The sequence below is a fragment of the Phyllopteryx taeniolatus genome, chromosome 3 (assembly GCF_024500385.1).
Source record: "Phyllopteryx taeniolatus isolate TA_2022b chromosome 3, UOR_Ptae_1.2, whole genome shotgun sequence".
Taxonomy (NCBI): domain Eukaryota; kingdom Metazoa; phylum Chordata; class Actinopteri; order Syngnathiformes; family Syngnathidae; genus Phyllopteryx; species Phyllopteryx taeniolatus.
The window spans coordinates 3338468-3359037 of NC_084504.1; the positions used below are offsets into that span (position 1 = coordinate 3338468).

A 20570-nucleotide genomic window follows, 5' to 3' on the forward strand; every position below is an offset into this window, starting at 1 on the left:
AAAAAACAAAAAACAACAACAAAACCTATATTTATGGATAGGTCTGAAGCTGCTGAACATTGTGAGAGGTTAAAGTAAAAAAAATATTCATATATGACTTAGTTATGACACTTAAGTGCATGTGTGTTTTTTTCCACAAACGCGTCCTAAGGACTTTTTTTTTAAAAAACAGCCATTTCTCCAAAACGATAATGCGTAAAAAAAATGTTATGACTTCCTGACTCATTCAAGGCTCTAATTACCTCATATCAAATACTCCACTTTGAAATTTACTTTTTGAAAATATGGCATATTTAGAGTTATGATCATAACACAATACACCTTTTATTTCCCATAGAGGGCATACCAAAATCCATCCATTTTCTGATCCGCTTCTCCTCACGAGGGTCGCGGGCGTGCTAGAGCCTATCCCAGCTATCATCGGGCAGGAGGCGGGGTACACCCTGAACTGGTGGCCATCCAATCGCAGGGCACATACAAACAAACAACCATTCACAATCACATTCACACCTACAGGCAATTTAGAGTCTCCAATTCATGCATGTTCTTGGGATGTGGGAGGAAACCGGAGTACCCATAGAAAATCCACGCAGGCACGGAGAGAATATGCAAACTCCACACAGGCGGGGCCGGGGATTAAACCCCGGTCCTCAGAACTGTGAGGCTGACACTAACCAGTCGCCCACCGTGCCGCCGCATACCAAAATAAATATCCATCCATCCATTTTCTGAGCCGCTTCTCTTCACTAGGGTCGTGGGAGTGCTGGAGCCTATCCCAGCTGTCATCGGGGTACACCCTGAACTGGTTGCCAGCCAATCGCAGGGCACATAGAAACCAACAACCATTCGCACTCACAGTCATGCCTACGGGCAATTTAGAGTCTCCAATTAATGCATGTTTTTGGGATGTGGGAGGAAACCGGAGTGCCCGGAGAAAACCCACGCAGGCACGGGGAGAACATGCAAACTCCACACAGGCGGGGCCGGGGATTGGACCCCGGTCCTCAGAACTGTGAGGCAGATGCTCTAACCAGTCTCCACCGTGCCGCCTATAAATTAATTTCATGCACTAAATCAATGCACTTACCAATCACTAAATGGGAAGAAGACCTTTCCATGTCCGCTGACCGTAAATACTGGGTCCTCAGAACTGTGAGGCTGACGCTCTAACCAGTCGGCCACCGTGCCGCCCAAAATAAATATATATATATATATATATATATATATACACACACACACACACACACACACACACACATACACCTATTTATTGATAGATCAGAAGCTGCTGAACATTTGAGAGGTTGAAAGTACTGATATTGCAGCCTTGAATTTTGGCTGATACCAATATTGATCCGATATCAACAATAATCACACATATTTTATAGTATGGAATGTTAGAAAAAGCTTGATGAAGTTATATTAGTCAGAGAACAATAATCAGCAACAGTAGGTATGAGACAAAGTAACACATTTATTATAAACCATTGCGTTACATAAAGTAACTAAATATAATGTACTACAATTGAAAAGAAAAATAAAAAAAATGGCAAATTCTCAATAATTTGAATAAAACAAATAAAAATATATATTTAAATTGCAACATAACCACTGCTTCACTTAAACAAGCATATTCTACATTTGAATAGATTAAATAAAAAAAATTAAAACCATTAAAAAATATCTAAACTACAAATTATACTTTTAAAGTGTAAAATAAAGTTAATTTCAGTTTATTTTATATACTGTCATTGTATGGTGGGAACATCAATTGCTTTCTTCAAATGTCCGTTTTATTGACCATCGCTCTTCCATCTGTGCACACCTCTGAGGGGTAGTGTGATACACGCAATGAGACTTGCAGTAACAAAAAATAAATAACTCATTTTTCACAGCCTTTCAAGAATATATGCCAGAGTGTTGCCCGTTTGAATGTGGTTAAACACAGTTTCATTATTTTAATAGATAAGTGCCACAAGTTCAATGCTAATTTTCGTTAGCTTGTCAATGGTGTTTTACATTCATTGTGTGCTAGATTTGAACCAGCGATTTTTGTAAACAAAAACGTAGAAATGAAGGCTGTGATGTATTTGAACATAGGTGTAATAGGTGTAATTATTTTTGTTATGAGAGTTAAGTTTTACAGTGAACTTAAAACTGTCTCTTCGTCATTTCAAACTGCTCTAAATTGCTAGGGGGGGGAAAATTGTATCGGCGTTACCACATTACTGGAAACATTTCATTGGTCATTGACTCTCCGAACTGTGTTTTTATGTCTCAAAAGGTATTTTCTGTCAAATGGCCAACTGCCTTTCCATTTTTCATCCTCTTTAATGCCTTCCTAACTTCCCCCTTACTAATCATTGCCACTTCCTGGTCCACCACACTTGCCTCTTCTACTCTCCCTTCTCTCTCATTTTCCTCATTCATCAACTCCTCGAAGTATTCTTTCCATCTAGCTAGCACACTGCTGGCACCAGTCAACATATTTCCATCTCTATCCTTAATCACCCTAACCTGCTACACATCCTTCCCATCTCTATCCCTCTGTCTGCCCAGCCTGTATAGATCCTTTTCTCCTTCTTTAGTGTCCAACCTGCCATATATGTCATCATATGCCTCTTGTTTGGCCTTTGCCACCTCTACCTTTGCCCTGTGTCGCATCTCAATGTATTCCTTTCGCCTCTCCTCGGTCCTCTCAGTGTCCCACTTCTTCTTAGCTAACCTTTTTCCTTGTATGATTTCCTGTACTGTGAGGTTCCACCACCAAGTCTCCTTCTCTCCTTTCCTGCCAGAAGATACACCAAGTACTCTCCTGCCTTCCTCTCCTCCTGTCCACCGAGAGCCTGTCTCACATCTTCCCGAAAATCTGCACAACACTCGTCCTGTCTCAGCTTCCATCACATGGTTCTCTGCTCTGCCTTTGTCTTCCTAATCTTCCTCCCCACCACCAGTCATCTTACACACCACCATCCTATGCTGTCTCGCCACAATCTCCCCTACCACTACCTTACAGTCTGTAACCTCCTTCAGATTACATTGTCTACACAAGATGACCTGGGTGCTTCCACCTCTGCTCTTGTAGGTCACCCTATGTTCCTGTCTCTTCTGGAAAAAGGTGTTCACTACAGCCATTGCCATCCTTTTTGCAAAGTCTACCACCATCTGTCGCTCCAAGTTCCTTTCCTGGATGCCGTACTTACCCATCACTTCTTCATCACCTCTACTTCCTTCACCAACATGTCCATTACAATCTGCACCAACCACGACTCTCTCTCTGTCTGGGATGCTCAGACCTACTTCGTCTAGCTCCTTCCAAAATTTCTCTTTCACCGCTAGGTCACATCCTACCTGTGGGGCATAGCCACTAATCACATTATACATAACACCCTCAATTTAGAGTTTCAGCCTCATCACTCGATCTGATACTCTTTTCACCTCCAAGACATTCTTAGCCAACTCTTCTTGTAAAATAACCCCGAGTCCATTTCTCTTCCCATCTACACCATGGTAAAATAATTTAAACCCTGCCCCTAAACTTCTAGCCTTACTGCCTTTCCACCTGGTCTCCTGGACACACAATATATCAACCTTTCTCCTAATCATCATGTCAACCAACTCCCGAGATTTTCCTGTCATAGTCCCAACATTCAAAGTCCCCACATTCAGTTCAAGGCTCTGTGCTTTCCTCTTCTATTTCTGCCGAAGAACCCGCTTTCCACTTCTTCATTGACTTCGACCCACAGTAGCTGAATTTCCAACGACGGCCTGCAGGTTGACGGCGCCGGTGGCGGACGTTGTTTACCCGGGCCACGACCGATACGGTATGGAAATCTTTGGATGAACGCTCATATTTGTTTGGCAAAGTTTTACGCTGGATGCCCTTCCTGACGCAACCCTCTGCATGTATCCGGGCTTGGGACCGGCCTACAGTTTGCACTGACTTATGCCCCCCATAGGGCTGCATTACCCAGCGACTGTGTATTTATTGCGGTAAATCAGGCCATTTCATCTCCATGTGCCCTTTGAGACCAAAAGACCAGGCTCACCAAGACTCGAGAGTGCCGTGGTGAGCCAAACCACCACCTCCCCAAAGCGCTCCCTCCCGTATGACCGTTCCCGTATGTATTCTGTGTCCCGTTCACAACACACCTGTAACTGCCCTCACTGACTCTGGCGCAGATTATAATTTCATTCATGAGGGACTTTCACCGCAGCTCCAACTCCCTCTCGAACCACTCCAGTCACGGAAAAAAGTCACTGCCCTGGATGGGCGACTCATCTCCCGTCACCCACCAAACAGTTCCGTTTACCTTATCTCAGGAAATCACCGTGAGGACATTCCATTATTCGTTATCCCTTCCCCTGAGACACCGTTAGTACTCGGAATTCCCTGGCTCAGAAAGCACAACCCCGCCACAGACTGGACCCACCTACCTGTTACCGGGTGGAGTCCTCACTGCCTGTCCTCTGCTTTCTTCCATGCCACCCACCAGTAAACCTCAACCACCTGTCACACCGGTCAACCTCTCCCAGGTGCCAGAAGACGATCATGAACTTTCCCCAGTTTTCAGTAAGGATCTTGACATTTCTTTACCCCCTCATCACACTTATGACTGTGCGATCGATCTTCTGCCAGGAGCCCCTCTCCCCTCCAGCAGTCTCTTCAACCTTTCCCGCCCTGAGAAAAAGGCGATGGAAGACTATATCCGTGACTCCATGGCTTCTGGACTCATTCGGCCTTCTTCTCCCGTGGGGGACTCCTTCTTCGTTGAGAAAAAAGACACCACTCTCCGCGGACTCAATGACATCTCCGTAAAAAACAAATCACTACTCCTCATTTGAACCCCTCTGTGACACCCAGATATTTACCAAATTGGACCTATGCAATGCCTACCATGTCATCCGTATCAGAGAAGGGGATGAATGGAAAACTGCTTTCAATACCCCCTTCGGACACTTCGAATACCTGGTCATGCCGTTTGTATTGACCAACGCCCCTGCCGTTTTCCAAACTTTTGTTTATGACGCCCTCCGCGACATGTTGAACCGGTTTGTTTTCGTCTACGTCGACGACATTCTCATTTTCTCCCGCTCCCCCGAAGAACATCACAGTCATGTCCGCCAAGTTTTCCTGCATCTCCTTGAGAACCGCCTTGATGTCAAACCTGAAAAGTATTAATTCCACCTCTCCTCCGTACACTTCCTGGGCTATATCATTGCCAAATTACAACCAGACCCAGCCAAGATCCAAGCTGTCGTCAACTGGCCCACTCCCACCACCTGCAAAGTACTACAACGTTTCCTGGGATTTGCCAATTTCTATCACCGCTTCATCCGTAATTACAGACAAGTGGCAATTCCTCTCACCAGCCTCTCCTCCAGCAGCTCCCCTTTCTAGTGGACCCAGGCCGCATCACAAGCCTTCGACTCGCTAAAGACCCTGTTCACCAGTGCTCCCATCCTATGACACCCTGACCCATCCCCTCCAGTTCATGGTGGAGGTTGATGCCTCGGACACTGGGGCAGTGGCCATTCTCTCGCAGCGGGACCCCACTTCCCAGAAACTTCCTCCCTGTGCCTTTTTTCTCCCGTCGTCTGTCCCCTGCCAAACGGAATTATGATGTTGGCAACCGAAAGCTGCTGGCTATAATGTCGGCATTGGAGGAGTGGAGGCATTGGCTGGAGGGGTGTGATTCTCAGTTTGTCATTTGGCCCGAACACAAAAACCTTGCATACCTCCGTTGCACCAAAAGTCTAAACCCCCGACAAGCTCGCTGGGCCCTCTTCCTGAGTCAATTCAACTTCAGCCTCTCCTTACGCCCTGGTTCCCGCAACAGCAAGCCTGATGCACTTTCCCACATATGATCACCCCCCTCCAGAACATGAAACCATCCTCCCTTCCTCCTGCTTCGTTGGGGCAGCCACCTGGGAGATCAAACAGAACGTTAAAGATGCTCAAGAAACCCAACCGGAACCCAAGATCCAGCTTTAACTCGGTCCGCCGAGAGGAATAAAAGGCTCGCGGACCTTCGTCGCTCCCCTACGCCTTCGTACAAGGTGGGTCAGACGGTTGGGCTTTCCTCCAATGACCTCCCACTCCAGACCGAATCCCGTAAACTCACTCCGCACTTTATTGGTCCCTTCCCAATCACCAAAATCATCAATCCCACATCAGTTCAACTAAAACTTCCACAATCTCTCAATATTCATCCTTTGTTCCATGTGTCACATGGGGGGGGGGGCCCGGAGGAACGCTCCTGGATCTCCTGCAAGATTATCCTTAATGACTACCTGATTAGGGACTTTTACGCGGCTCCCCTGGGAAGCCGGGCAGGACGCAAGGAGGCTTCCGTTGAGATAGGGGTAGTGTCAGGAGCTATGCCCTGTAGATCCTTTGTTGGAGCTTAGGTGGCGCTTTGTGCCCCTCTCACCCTCTCCCTTCCCAGTAATCAGCACCACCTTGGGCACGCACCTGTTGTCAATCAGCCTTCACCATCACCTGCATTTAAGCCTGCCAGATCCAGGACTCCTCTGCCAGAGTATTAACATTCACCCGTGGTACACCCGGCTCTGTACTCGCACATAAGCTACGCCTTGTTCGCAATTTTTCTGACCTCTATGTTCTTCCTCTTCCTCAGTGCTCCTTCCGTTTTCCCCGCCTTGCTGACCTCTTCAACCACACCGCCAAGCCCATCTACCTGCTCACGCCATCTGCACATATCCTGTCTTGACGACCAGCTGTTTTGCCGCAAAGGTCCAAGTCCAAATTCCTTCTCAATAAATCATTGATCCACCTGCTTCTGGGTCCAGTTTAAATTGATACCATTGTATCGTGACACAAAAATCCTGATTGTGTAAAGCCTACTTAACAGCTCGCACACTGCTTTCTTATCTTAATGCCTTTGAGAAAATGCTGTTACCCGATTACCACAATCTATACATCATTGGAAAGTATTTTTAATCCATCTATCCATTCTCTGTACCGCTTATCCTCACTAAGGTCGCCGGCGTGCTGGAACCTATCCTAGCTATCTTCGGGCAAGAGGCAAGGTACACCCTGAACTGGTCACCAGCCAATCGCAGGGCACATACAAACAAACAACCACGTGCACTCACATTCACACCTAAGGACAATTTAGAGTCTTCAATTAACCTACCATGCATGTTTTTGGGATGTGGGAGGAATCCGGAGTACCCAGAGAAAACCCACGCAGGCACGGGGAGAACATGCAAACTCCACACAGGGGGCCGGGATTTGAACCCCAGTCCTCAGAACTGTGAGGCAGATATGCTATCCAGTCGTCCACTGTTTTAATCCCTATTCAAAAAATGTATATAGCGCAAAAACACAGCCATGCGACCACTGTTTGGTTTCGTGCTGTAGGGTCACAAATAGTATATTAAATATTTATAATATCAGCAATTATATTTGTTTATTTGCACAATTAGAGTGCTGAGTTTTTATTTTGACTGAGATCGGCGCAGTAATTTATTTTTTTTTTTAAATCAATTTAACCTTTGCTAAAGGACCATACAATTTTTTTACAAAGTTTATTTTACAATATATACGGTTACCGTGACATGATTCCATTTATACCGTTATATGAATTTTAGGCCATATCACACAGCCCACATTCTTGCTTTACACCTCTCACCCAAAATCAGATCATACAGGCTACACCTCATCCAGCCCTAGTGTGGATAATCAGTATAGAAAAAGAATGGAGTGACGCCTTATTACTGATGAATTGAAGGAGACATTTCTGTTGTCCAATCTAAGATAGAATGCGTTTAATGCGTTGGATGTTGTCCTTCTCCTACAGGCAATTAAGACCAAACAAAATTTTAGGCTTATTACCTGTGTCCGAGATGTTAGAGTGATCGTATGCTGTCGGCTCAGAGGTAAGAGAACCAGTCTGAACACTTTCAAGAGGAAAATTGGAAAGAAATAAAGGGCTTCCTCGTCCCATTCCAAGCGCAGGTGCTCTTCCAACTCCCACCATCACGCTAGTCGAAATTTCTTGGCCAAGAAAGCTGTAACAGGTCACAGGCCATGCCAGCCATTAGTACAATTTATAGTGATAACAGAGCAAAAATTACATTTTGTAAGTAATGGGGAAAATAATTGGTGACTAGGAAACTGGTAGCCTAAAATCCTTCAATTGCACACCAAGTGTACTTCAAAACTTTATGGTAACATCATGAACTGTCGCACTACCGATAGTGTGACGCTGCACTTCCGTGTTAATTTAAATTGTAATTGCACGTTACACCATTTTGTTAAGCATCCTCAACATAACACACGCAATATTAAAAATTTTCTAAAACTTTATAGAAATGTTTTTTTTTAAGGAATTTTCAATTTCCATTACTTTTCCAGGTTTTCCATGACCGTACAAACCGTGTATAATGTTTTTAGTTCTTGTGGTAGACTTAAAAAGATGAAGTAGAAAGAAAAAAAATAAATGAATTAAAAAAAATAAAAAATAATAATAATATTTTTTTTTTTTTAAATCCACATCGGCTCAGAGAATGGATGGCTGGATGGATATTCAGGTAACATTATTAGTGGGCCTGCTGTAACTCGTTGACAGCGTAAACTTGAAGCTGGCGTCTCGGGTTAGGGATGATGTCTGCAGGTAGTAAGTAATTTGTAAAGCGACAGTGCAACAGCAACTTCTAATGTCTGTAAATTGAGCGTTTTGCGTCAAACTGAGATTTCTGTTGTTCATTTCAAACTGGACAAGTTGGTCTATATTCCGACCTACCCTGAAATGAAATTTGATTTGTGACTAAATGTGAAGTGACTTTTTAGAAGTGGAGTTAAGCACTCTAGTTTTACTTCTACAGGGTTGCGCTTTGTGAAACGGACTTAACTGCCCATTCAAGATTATGTACGAGAATTATTATTATTATATATATTTTTTTAACTGCACGAAGTGGAATCTGTCATTTAATTTTTTTGATTTTTGTCATTTACAAACACCATTTACAATTAAGTTGGGATGTGTATTACGTAAATAGAAACAGAAGTCAATGATTTGCAAATTATTATTTAACGTATATTCCGATGAATGCCACTTTTCTGCAAAAGTTCTCTCGTTTTGAATTTGATGCCTACAACACATTCCCAAAAAGAGAGGGGGAACAAAAAACTGGGAAAGTTAAGGAATGCTACTTAAAAAATAAAATAAATAAATAAAGTTTGTAACATTCCACAGGTGAACAGGTTAATTGGAAACAGGTGAGTGTCATGATCGGGTATAAAAGGAGCTTCCCCGAAAGGCTCAGTTGTTCACAAGTAAGGATGGGGCGAGGTTCACCAATTTGGGCCATATTTTCCCATATGCTTAAGTCAGAAAATGTGCTTTTCTGACTGCACCCATTCTGCCATCCACTTAATTCTATAATTTGCGCACCTTCGGGCCATTTGCGCACTCTGGGTGGAGTAACCCTGAAGTCTGGGCATGTGAGGCCTATTCTCCCAAACACTTAAGCGCGTTTCCTCATCCGCACTCCTGAAGCTGTAATAAGTCTAGCACCACGGGAAGTTGAAACATCATCATATTGCATGTTTTTAGTAGGTCCCATGCACCGAGCCTCTGATGACTGGTGATAGGGTGGCGGCTGACTTGGGCCCATATACTGTACGCTCACCGACTGCCCAACGGCCGTAAGGTGTCCCTATAACATTACGCCGATCGACAGCTGAATATTGACATATTAGGTCACATTAATTGGCAAAGACGAATTCAGCGGCAGCAGACATTACGTGTTGTCTGTCTCAGACGTGTTGTCTGCTCCAAACCGCTGACGTTTTCTTTTTAAATAACTTTATTGGCCGTCAGATATTTACAGGACTACGCCAAAAGACACGTGACAAGGCTAAAAATAAACTAGCTTTTGGATTAAAATATACTGTGCACGATCGCGACGCGGAGTAAATGTCTTTTGAGGAACTGATCAATGACATCATTGACCGGATCGGCGAATTATGACAAAGCTGATCAGCATAAAATGCTAATTATCGGCCGATACCGATAAGGCAGAGAAAATCGGTGTGAAGTCTATAAATAATGCATCTTTGTTCCTCTATTTATGCCAGTGAGGCATAGTGACAGACAGAACAAATGAATGGTCTTCTATTAGATGGCAGGGAGTACATACAGTAATTAATGTATCCACTTTTTGTGACATTTTTGTTTGTTGGTGTGCCGTGAGATTTTTCAATTGTAAAATATGTTCCTCGGCTCCATAAAGGTTGGAAATCATTGCTCTAGTCAGATGGTGTATTCTAATCAGTCAGGTCAAACCAACATTACATGACGGAAATAATGGGTGCTAACTTACTGTAATTAAATTGCTTTATTTGCACCGAAACTTTAGAGCATGATTCGACAGAACGGCAGCATGTTTACGTCCAACTGTTCGTGCTACCGCTAGGTTGCTAGGCTACATAACATATTATTGCCTGCTTGTGAGCCGTATCGTATTAAAAGTACGTGAACATACCTCAAGCAAGCCTTAAACGAACGTCCTTTCCTGTACTGAGCACCAGTGACAACACACGTTTTCCCCCATTTTGTCCTTATAATATAGTCGGCGCGATCCACTCGTCGTTGCCACAGTAACGAGTGTATCCAGTCGCATTTGAGTTGACAAGATAAAGCCCAATGATCGTAAAAAACGGGATGCGGTGGTATCAGAACACAAGATTTTATGGCAGTAGTCGGACAGTGCAATAGTGAAAGAGCAAATTTTTCTTGTAGTCTGAACCGTGCGTGTTGTCTGTCACACTGCCGACGTTTTTTTTTTTTTTAATTTTAAATAACTTCTTTGGCCGTCAGATATTTACAGTACTACGTCAAGACACGCGACAAGGCTAAAAATAAACTAGCTTTTGGATTCAAATATACTGTGCAGGCGGCGACGAGGAGTTAATGTCTTTTGCAGAGCCGATCAAATCGGTGTAAAGTCTAATAATTAATGAGAAAATGGTGACGAGTTAAATACTTATTTCAGCCACTGTATATCCAGCCATAGATACACTGCGGTGCAGATTTTAAAATTTCTAGTTGATAAAATATAAATATTCTGACAATTATCAAATAATGTAAAGTAATGCTGAAAGAACAAAAAACGTAAATGTGAGTGCAGCGGTCACCTAACAATGTGTCACACAAAGAGTACTGTAATTAAGTGATAAGGTTGTGCCATATCATACCGTCCATAATAATACAGGTAGTTTCTTTACATGATACAACATTTTAATGACTAACGTGTAAAAGTAAATAAGAACTTTTATCGGGGGTGCACAGTTAACAGGTTAAGCCACGTGTCTGGCAGCATAGCAATTTACGTTTTATCAGAAGGCTGGTGACCTAATACTCACGATTGGGTCTCTAGAGTCAGAGATAATTTTCAATACATTAAAAGGAGACAATTTTTCTTCCGACAATGTAAAAAGGTTCCCAGGTTTCTAAATGTCTTTGACAAGTCATGACAAAAAGATGGTTTAAAAATAATTTGGGGATAAGGCTGCACCCAAATAAAAGTGAAAAATGTGAAGGGGAATACACTGTAGATTATTAATCCATTGCATGTAGGTGCTGGAGTACGTCATTTTCTCATTCCTACCTGCGCCCTCTGCCAATCACTTTTGGTGGGAGCCCACTTGTCTGTGGGCTACTGGCTACCACTCCTACAGCCGTACTTGGCTGCTCTAACTCTTTCATCTCCCCAACTACTTCTCTTCCTGCAAAAAATATTGAAATCAATCACAGTTCAAATTGGAACAGAGATAGGGGTAAACAAGAAAATTCCAAAGAAATGTGCAATGCATTTTCCACCATTCTTATCCTTTGTGAAGTAGGCTGTACGTCTATGGCATTTGGTTTGTCTACACACACACACACATTGGAATTGTTCAAATTTTAAAATTTCGGTTCCATGTTTCGATGCCTAGAGTCCGCCGACCCCAAAGAAGGAAGTGGCGAAAACCAACAAGGAAGAACGCCCACGAAGACGTGCTTGTTCCCAACGGTGGTGGCAAACAAAAGTGTGTCTTAACTTTGTTAAAAAAAAAATAAATGCTAATATTAAAAAGGTATCTGCGTGCTAGTGACAGAACACGAAATCAATCTGTATGCTGATGATATTCTTCTTTATTTACGGGAACTCAAGTATTCTCTTCAGGCAGTCTTCAAACTCAAAACATTCACAAATATCACATTACTTCATCAACTGGACAAAATCAACAATACTCCCAATAACTCCAAACTCATGGACTCCTGCAGATCAAATCCCAGATTACCCCATTCCATCAGAAACATTAAGTATTTAGGTATTAATATTTGGCCAATATTTGGCCAAAACTCACAGAGCTAACCGATCTAAGTTACACACAACTTCTGGGAAAAAAAAATCTCCTCTGATTTAAGACGCTGGAATAACTTGCCTATATCACACAATAAAAATGAAAACTACCTCTAATAAATTATTTATTCTCAATTATTCAATTTAAGCCCACATTTAAATGGTTTCAAACGTTAGATTCTGCTGTCATAAATGTTTATTCAAAAAATAAGAAAAATAGAATTAGTCTATCCACTCTTCAGAAAAGTAAACAGGAGGGAGGCCTAAATGCTCCCAACTTTAAACACTATTATTTAGCTAACCAATTACAATACCTCATCAAATGGTTGCACCACAATGAGGAGTATCATTCTTGGCTAGAATTGGAACAAATAGACTGAAACAACATCAAACTCCCAAAACTCCCATTTATTTATTATAGTCTTAAACGCCATAAATGCTTCAAGAACCTAATAATTGCATCCAACTTAACGGCTCGGTGGAAAAGTTTAGAATCTACAGGATCTCAATTAGTATGCTCTCCCCAATCTGGCGTAATCCAGATTTCAAAATTAATAATATACCCCTTTATTTTAGCACATGGGAACAACATGGAATTGACCACCTACAACAACTATTGAACGTTAATGTTTTACACGTGATGAACTTTTCCAAGAATTCCAAATAACAGGTGGAAACTTTCTTCAATACAATAAATTAAAAGCAGCAATTATAAAAAGAATACCAACACTCCAGAGCACCCTTGAACTGCTGGAGTTTGTCAAGAAAATAGTGAAGCTTCTTCCGCCAAGTAATCTATCAAAAGTTTATAAATTAATTTCCATCCATCCATTTTCTGAGCCGCTTCTCCTCACAAGGGTTGCGGGAGCCTATCCCAGCTATCATCGGGCAGGAGGCGGGGTACACCCTGAACTTGTTGCCAGCCAATTGCAGGGCACATACAAACAAACAACCATTCGCACTCACATTCACACCTACGGGCAATTTAGAGTCTTCAATCAACCTACCATGCATGTTTTTGGGATGTGGGAGGAAATCGGAGTGCCCGGAGAAAACCCACGCAGGCACGGGGAGAACATGCAAACTCCACACAGGCGGGGCCGGGGATTGAACCCCGGTCCTCAGAACTGTGAGGCAGATGCTCTAACCAGTCTCCACCGTGCCGCCTATAAATTAATTTCATGCACTAAATCAATGCACTTACCAATCACTAAATGGGAAGAAGACCTTTCCATGTCCGCTGACCGTAAATACTGGATACAGATATGTAACAATACGTTTAGAATGACAAAAAAAAAAACACAAATTTACATCTTATACAATATAAAGTGCTCCATAGAACACACTTTACTGAGTACAATATGCATAACATGGACTTCTCTCCATCTAATATATGTGCACAATGCACCAAAAATACCCCAGGCACCTATTTTCATGCAATACGGGAATGCACACCAATTCAATGCTTTTGGACTTCGGTTACAAAGAAACTCTCATATTTTGATTTTCAGGATTCCACTTTCCCCAAGATTGTGCATAATTGGCGACTTAAGCATAATCGACCTCACTAATAAATATTCACAATCATTACTTGTCACGTTAGCTACCGATAAGAAAACAATTCTCATAATATGGAAAAACAAAACGTATTAACATCAATCACTGGCTAAATCTCCGGCGCCGTCAACCTGCAGGGCGCTGTTGGAAATTCAGCTACTGTGGGTCGAAGTCAAAGAAGAAGAAGAGGTGGAAAGCGGGTTCTTCGGCAGAAAGAGAAGAGGAAAACACAGAGCCTAGAACTGAATGTGGGGACTTTGAATGTTGGGACTATGACAGGAAAATCTCGGGAGTTGGTTGACATGATGATTAGGAGAAAGGTTGATATATTGTGTGTCCAGGAGACCAGGTGGAAAGGCAGTAAGGCTAGAAGTTTAGGGGCAGGGTTTAAATTATTTTACCATGGTGTAGATGGGAAGAGAAATGGAGTCGGGGTTATTTTAAAAGAAGAGTTGGCTAAGAATGTCTTGGAGGTGAAAAGAGTATCAGATCGAGTGATGAGGCTGAAATTTGAAATTGAGGGTGTTATGTGTAATGTGATTAGTGGCTATGCCCCACAGGTAGGATGTGACCTAGAGGTGAAAGAGAAATTCTGGAAGGAGCTAGATGATGTAGTTCTGAGCATCCCAGACAGAGAGAGAGTCGTAATTGGTGCAGATTGTAATGGACATGTTGGTGAAGGTAATAAGGGTGATAAAGAAGTGATGGGTAAGTACGGTATCCAGGAAAGGAACTTGGAGGGACAGATGGTGGTAGACTTTGCAACAAGGATGCAAATGGCTGTAGTGAACACTTTTTTCCAGAAGAGGCACGAACATAGGGTGACCTACAAGAGCGGAGGTAGAAGCACGCAGGTGGATTACATCTTGTGCAGACGATGTAATCTGAAGGAGGTTACCAACTGTAAGGTAGTGGTAGGGGAGAGTGTGGCTAGACAGCATAGGATGGTGGTGTGTAAGATGACTCTGGTGGTGGGGAGGAAAATTAGGAAGACAAAGGCAGAGAAGAGAACCATGTGGTGGAAGCTGAGACAGGACGAGTGTTGTGCAGCTTTTCGGGAAGAGGTGATACAGGCTCTCGGTGGACGGGAAGAGCTTCCAGAAGACTGGACCACTGCAGCCAAGGTGATCAGAGAAGCAGGCAGGAGAGTACTTGGTGTATCTTCTGGCAGGAAAGGAGAGAAGGAGACTTGGTGGTGGAACCTCACAGTACAGGAAATCATACAAGGAAAACGGTTAGCTAAGAAGAAGTGGGACACTGAGAGGACCGAGGAGAGGCGAAAGGAATACATTGAGATGCGACACAGGGCAAAGGTAGAGGTGGCAAAGGCAAAACAAGAGGCATATGATGACATGTATGGCAGGTTGGACACTAAAGAAGGAGAAAAGGATCTATACAGGCTGGCCAGACAGAGGGATAGAGATGGGAAGGATGTGCAGCAGGTTTGGGTGATTAAGGATAGAGATGGAAATATGTTGACTGGTGCCAGCAGTGTGCTAGACAGATGGAAAGAATACTTCGAGGAGTTGATGAATGAGAAAAATGAGGGAGAAGGGAGAGTAGAAGAGGCAAGTGTGGTGGACCAGGAAGTGGCAATGATTAGCAAGGGGGACGTTAGAAAGGCATTAAAGCGAATGCAAAATTGAAAGGCAGTTGGTCCTGATGACATTCCTGTGGAGGTATGGAAGCATCTAGGAGAGGTGGCTGTGGAGTTTTTGACCAGCTTGTTCAATAGAATTCTAGCACGTGAGAAGATGCCTGAGGAATGGAGGAAAAGTGTGCTGGTGCCCATTTTTAAGAACAAAGGTGATGTGCAGAGCTGTGGCAACTATAGAGGAATAAAGTTGATGAGCCACACAATGAAGTTATGGGAAAGAGTAGTGGAGGCTAGACTCAGGACAGAAGTGAGTATTTGCGAGCAACAGTATGGTTTCATGCCTAGAAAGAGTACCACAGATGCATTATTTGCCTTGAGGATGTTGAAGGAAAAGTACAGAGAAGGTCAGAAGGAGCTACATTGTGTCTTTGTAGATCTAGAGAAAGCCTATGACAGAGTACCCAGAGAGGAACTGTGGTACTGCATGCGGAAGTCTGGAGTGGCAGAGAAGTATGTTAGAATAATACAGGACATGTACGAGGGCAGCAGAACAGCGGTGAGGTGTGCTGTCGGTGTGACAGAAGAATTTAAGGTGGACGTGGGACTGCATCAGGGATCAGCCCTGAGCCCCTTCCTTTTTGCAGTGGTGATGGATAGGCTGACAGATGAGGTTAGACTGGAATCCCCGTGGACCATGATGTTTGCAGATGACATTGTGATCTGCAGTGAAAGCAGGGAGCAGCTGGAGGAACAGTTAGAAAGATGGAGGCATGCACTGGAAAGAAGAGGAATGAAGATTAGCCGAAGTAAAACAGAATATATGTGCATGAATGAGAGGGGTGGTGGGGGAAGAATGAGGCTACAGGGAGAAGAGATGGCAAGGGTAGAGGACTTTAAATACTTGGGGTCAACCGTCCAGAGCAATGGTGAGTGTGGTCAGGAAGTGAAGAAACGGGTCCAAGCAGGTTGGAACGGGTGGAGGAAGGTGTCAGGTGTGTTATGTAACAGAAGAGTCTCTGCTAGGATGAAGGGCAAAGTTTATAAAACAGTGGTGAGGCCAGCCATGATGTATGGATTAGAGACAGTGGCACTGAAGAGAAAACAGGAAGCAGAGCTGGAGGTGGCGGAAATGAAGATGTTGAGGTTCGCTGTCGGAGTGACCAGGTTGGATAAAATTAGAAATGAGCTCATCAGAGGGACAGCCAAGGTTCGATGTTTTGGAGACAAAGTTAGAGAGAGCAGACTTCAATGGTTTGGACACGTCCAGAGGAGAGAGAGTGAGTATATTGGTAGAAGGATGATGAGGATGGAGCTGCCAGGCAAGAGAGCTAGAGGAAGACCAAAGAGAAGGTTGATGGATGTCGTGAGGGAAGACATGATGGCAGTTGGTGTTCGAGAGGAGGATGCAAGAGATAGGCTCTCATGGAAAAGGATGACGCGCTGTGGCGACCCCTAACGGGACAAGCCGAAAGGAAAAGAAGAAGACTGGCTAAATCTCATCATAGAATATATTGAGTTAAAAAAAATATCAGAACGAAAAAAATCAATTACATACAGTGAGTACGGAAAGTATTCAGACCCCCTTAAATTTTTCAGTCTTTGTTATATTGCAGCCATTTGCTAAAATCATTTAAGTTCATTTTGTTTCCACAATGTACACATAGCACCCCATATTGACAGGGGAAAAAAACAATTGTTGAAATTTTTGCAGATTTATTAATAAAGAAAAACGAAAATATCACACAGTCATAAGTATTCAGACCCTTTGCTCAGTATTTATTAGAAGCACCCTTTTGAGCGAATACAGCCATTAGTCTTTTGGGGAATGATGCAACAAGTCTTTCCACACCTGGATTTGGGGATCCTCTGCCATTCCTCCTTGCAGATCCTCTCCAGTTCCGTCAGGTTGGATGGTGAACGTTGGTGGATAGCTATTTTCAGGTCTCTCCAGAGATGCTCAATTAGGTTTAATTCAGGGCTCTGGCTGGGGTATTCAAGTAGAGTCACAAAGTTTTTCTGCAGTGATGGTTGACTTTCTAGAACTTTCTCCCATCTCCCGACTGCATCTCATCTCTGGAGCTCAGCCACAGTGATCTTTTGGTTCTTCTTTACCTCTCTCGCCAAGGCTCTTCTCACCCGATTGCGCTAGGAAGGGTTCTGGTCATCCCAAACGTCTTCCATTTAAGGATTCAGATCTGTGCCTTGCCACAATTCTGTCTCTGAGCTCTTCAGGCAGTTCATTTGTCCTTATGATTCTCATTTGCTATGACATGCACTGTAAGCTCTTATATAGACAGGTGAGTGACTTTCCTAATCAAGTCCAATCAGTATAATCAAACACAGCTGGACTCCAATGAAGGTGTAGAACCATCTCAAGGATGATCAGAAGAAATGGACAGCACCAAAGTTAAATATGAGTGTCACAGCAAAGGGTCTGAATACTTACGGCTGTGATATTTCAGTATTTCTTTTTTAATAAATCTGCAAACATTTCAACAATTCAGTTTTTTCCTGTCAATATTGGGTGCTGTGTGTACACTAATGAGGGAAAAAAATAAATGATTTCAGCAAATGGCCGCAATATAACAAAGTGAAAAATTTAAGGGGGTCTGAATACTTTCCGTACCCACTGTATATACGTAGATAGCTGGTCACCCTTCCTCAACATGCTGAATCTACTCTTGATTCCTTTGCCTGGGTAGTGTGCCATCTGACAATAACAAGAATATTTTGTAAGTGTAAAAATAAACGTTTGACTTTCGTATTCTTTGTTGTCAAGGTTGTTGTTTTATTATTATTCTATTTGTCATTCTCTTTATTTTTTCTTATTCATTTATGTACTTGTGTTTTTTTTTTTTTTCCAAATGTTGGCACGGTGGAAAACTTGTTAGCACATCTGCCTCACAGTTCTGAGGACTGGGTTTCAAATCCCGGCCCCACCTGTGTGGAGTTGGCATGTTCTCCCCGTGCCTGCGTGGGTTTTCTCCGGTTTCCTCCCACATTCCAAAAAGATGCGTGGTAGGTTGAACACTTTAAATTGCCCGTAGGTGTGAATGTGAGTGCGAATGGCTGTTTGTTTATATGTGCCTGCGATTGGCTGGCGACCAGTTCAGGGTGTACCCCGCCGCTCGTCGTCACGTCAACATGCATGTGTACAACTGCGAGGTGCCGTGTTTACGAAAGGAGCTCTCGTCATGACGCATTTGCGGCAATTTCTAGGATTTTGTGCAACAGGAGCAAATATTTTCTCTTTATCAGTTCTAAAGCATCTTTTTGGCACTGACTGTTGTCTGGTGCTTTGTCCGCCTTTTCCGTTTTGTGATGTTTGTTGTTTGCTGCGTTTTGATGACATAAGTGGGGTTGCACGCCCCATGACCACCAATACTGCCTTTTTCATATACATAACCAATTTATATCCACATATGAAAAAGGCCCATGTCTGATATGGGCAGATTTTTGCCCCATCACATGGGGCAAAAATCTGAATTGACCTGCAGTGTGAACGTAATCTCCTTTTATTACACTCCGCAAAAAATATAGAATTGTGTAGCGAACAGTGGGTCAGAAATTATATCGACTCATGAACTTGGTGTATCGTTGCAGCCCTAGTGGCAAGGTACAGACGGTTGTGTTTCTGTGAGAGAACACATACTCATATTCCGATTTATTGGTTTGTTTATTGTGGGCCTTCGGAATCCATCTACACAACAACAAGCGTGAGGGAGTACAGGTAATCTTTAATTGTAGAGTTCGCTGCGCGAACAGTTAATGGCTGCGTCAGGAGAAGCAAAGGGAGAAACACGAGATGCATTCAAATACCGCTCACAGAACAGGAAATTCCATATGATGCCTTTGGTAACAATCTACATATCAAAAAGCGTGAGGGAGTACAGGTAATCCTTAGCTGTAGAGTTTGATGCACGAACAGTTAACGGCTGCGTCAGGAGAAGCAAAGTGAGAAACAAGAGGTGCATTCAGACCGCTCATGGAATTGGACAGAACAAACTTGCACAGAAAAACAATGAGCTAAATAGCTACAAATATGTAAACAATATGGGCTTTCTAACCAGCGTTATAGAGTATCCAACTTTGAAGCACAAACTAACAGGCAAATAAGTGTCTGGAGAGAAAATACAGTAATACACGATAACGCTAGACAGCCACACAGAGGGACCGGAAACAGTAACTGGAAATGAATTAGTATGTGACCACTAGTCTACTACGTCACTTAAGAAAATGGGCCGACAAGGCTAAAAGCACATTAATACATATTTATATAGGGTTCACACACATTTGAGATTTCAAAATGTCATACATTTTTCAGATCCTAATTTTCAGACTTCTCTGTAAGAAATTCTAATAATTTGTGACATTTGAGTAAATAGATGCGCATCATTTGGAATCTTTATATGCCATTATGTTGCCAAATAATCAAGGTGCAGCGGAGAACGGTTGCCTCCTCAAAGTCCATTAATCCCTGATAATTGTATACGTTGAAGGGCATTAACCCGCGTATACCATGGTCACTGGCCAATGAAAAGAATTAATTAAACTACCAATCCATAATTTCCTCCATTTTGTAGTCAAAATAGAAAGTTCAACTAAAACAATTATTTTCCCCCTTGCAACGCCTGAGGGCTTGACTATGAAGAGTCATTCCAATCCCATAACCTTCTAAGAGAATGTAAACACCATTGTAAACATAAATTCAGTATATTTGTGTGTGACGGTTGATGGAGGCGCTCAGGCTGGCAACGCTGTACTTTCTGTCACTCTTCATTTGAAAGGACAGCATCATAAAATTGTCACATGATATTGAAAACAGTGTTCAGTTCGTATTTTTCAGTTTTTATGCCAAGAACTGTCTTGGTGCTTTAATTGCCTATTTTCTTCTTTCTTTGGGTTGATTTCCTCCTCCTCGTCTGAGAGTTGATTTCAATCTTACGGAGTTCTCTTTGTGCATCTTCTGTCTTCTCATTTTTCTCTCAATTCCTCAACAGCATCCCAAGTCATCAAAGTGGTTGTAATCACCAAATAA

The 20570-nt window shown here is 42.8% G+C and overlaps 1 protein-coding gene across 6 annotated transcripts in view; it reads right to left on the reverse strand.

Moving 5' to 3' along the window:
- Window positions 1-20570, reverse strand: part of piwil2 (piwi-like RNA-mediated gene silencing 2) — a 101701-nt gene that overhangs the window by 67865 nt on the left and 13266 nt on the right. For 5 of the 6 annotated variants that reach the window (XM_061766506.1, XM_061766505.1, XM_061766504.1 and 2 more), the window contains exons 4-5: window positions 11641-11758; window positions 7862-8037 (exon numbers count right to left, since the gene is read on the reverse strand). The exons of the other annotated variant lie outside the window; for it this stretch is intronic. In XM_061766506.1, coding sequence (XP_061622490.1) covers window positions 7862-8037; window positions 11641-11758 — 294 coding nt within the window. The remainder of the gene's footprint in view (window positions 1-7861; window positions 8038-11640; window positions 11759-20570) is intronic. 6 annotated transcript variants of the gene reach the window in all.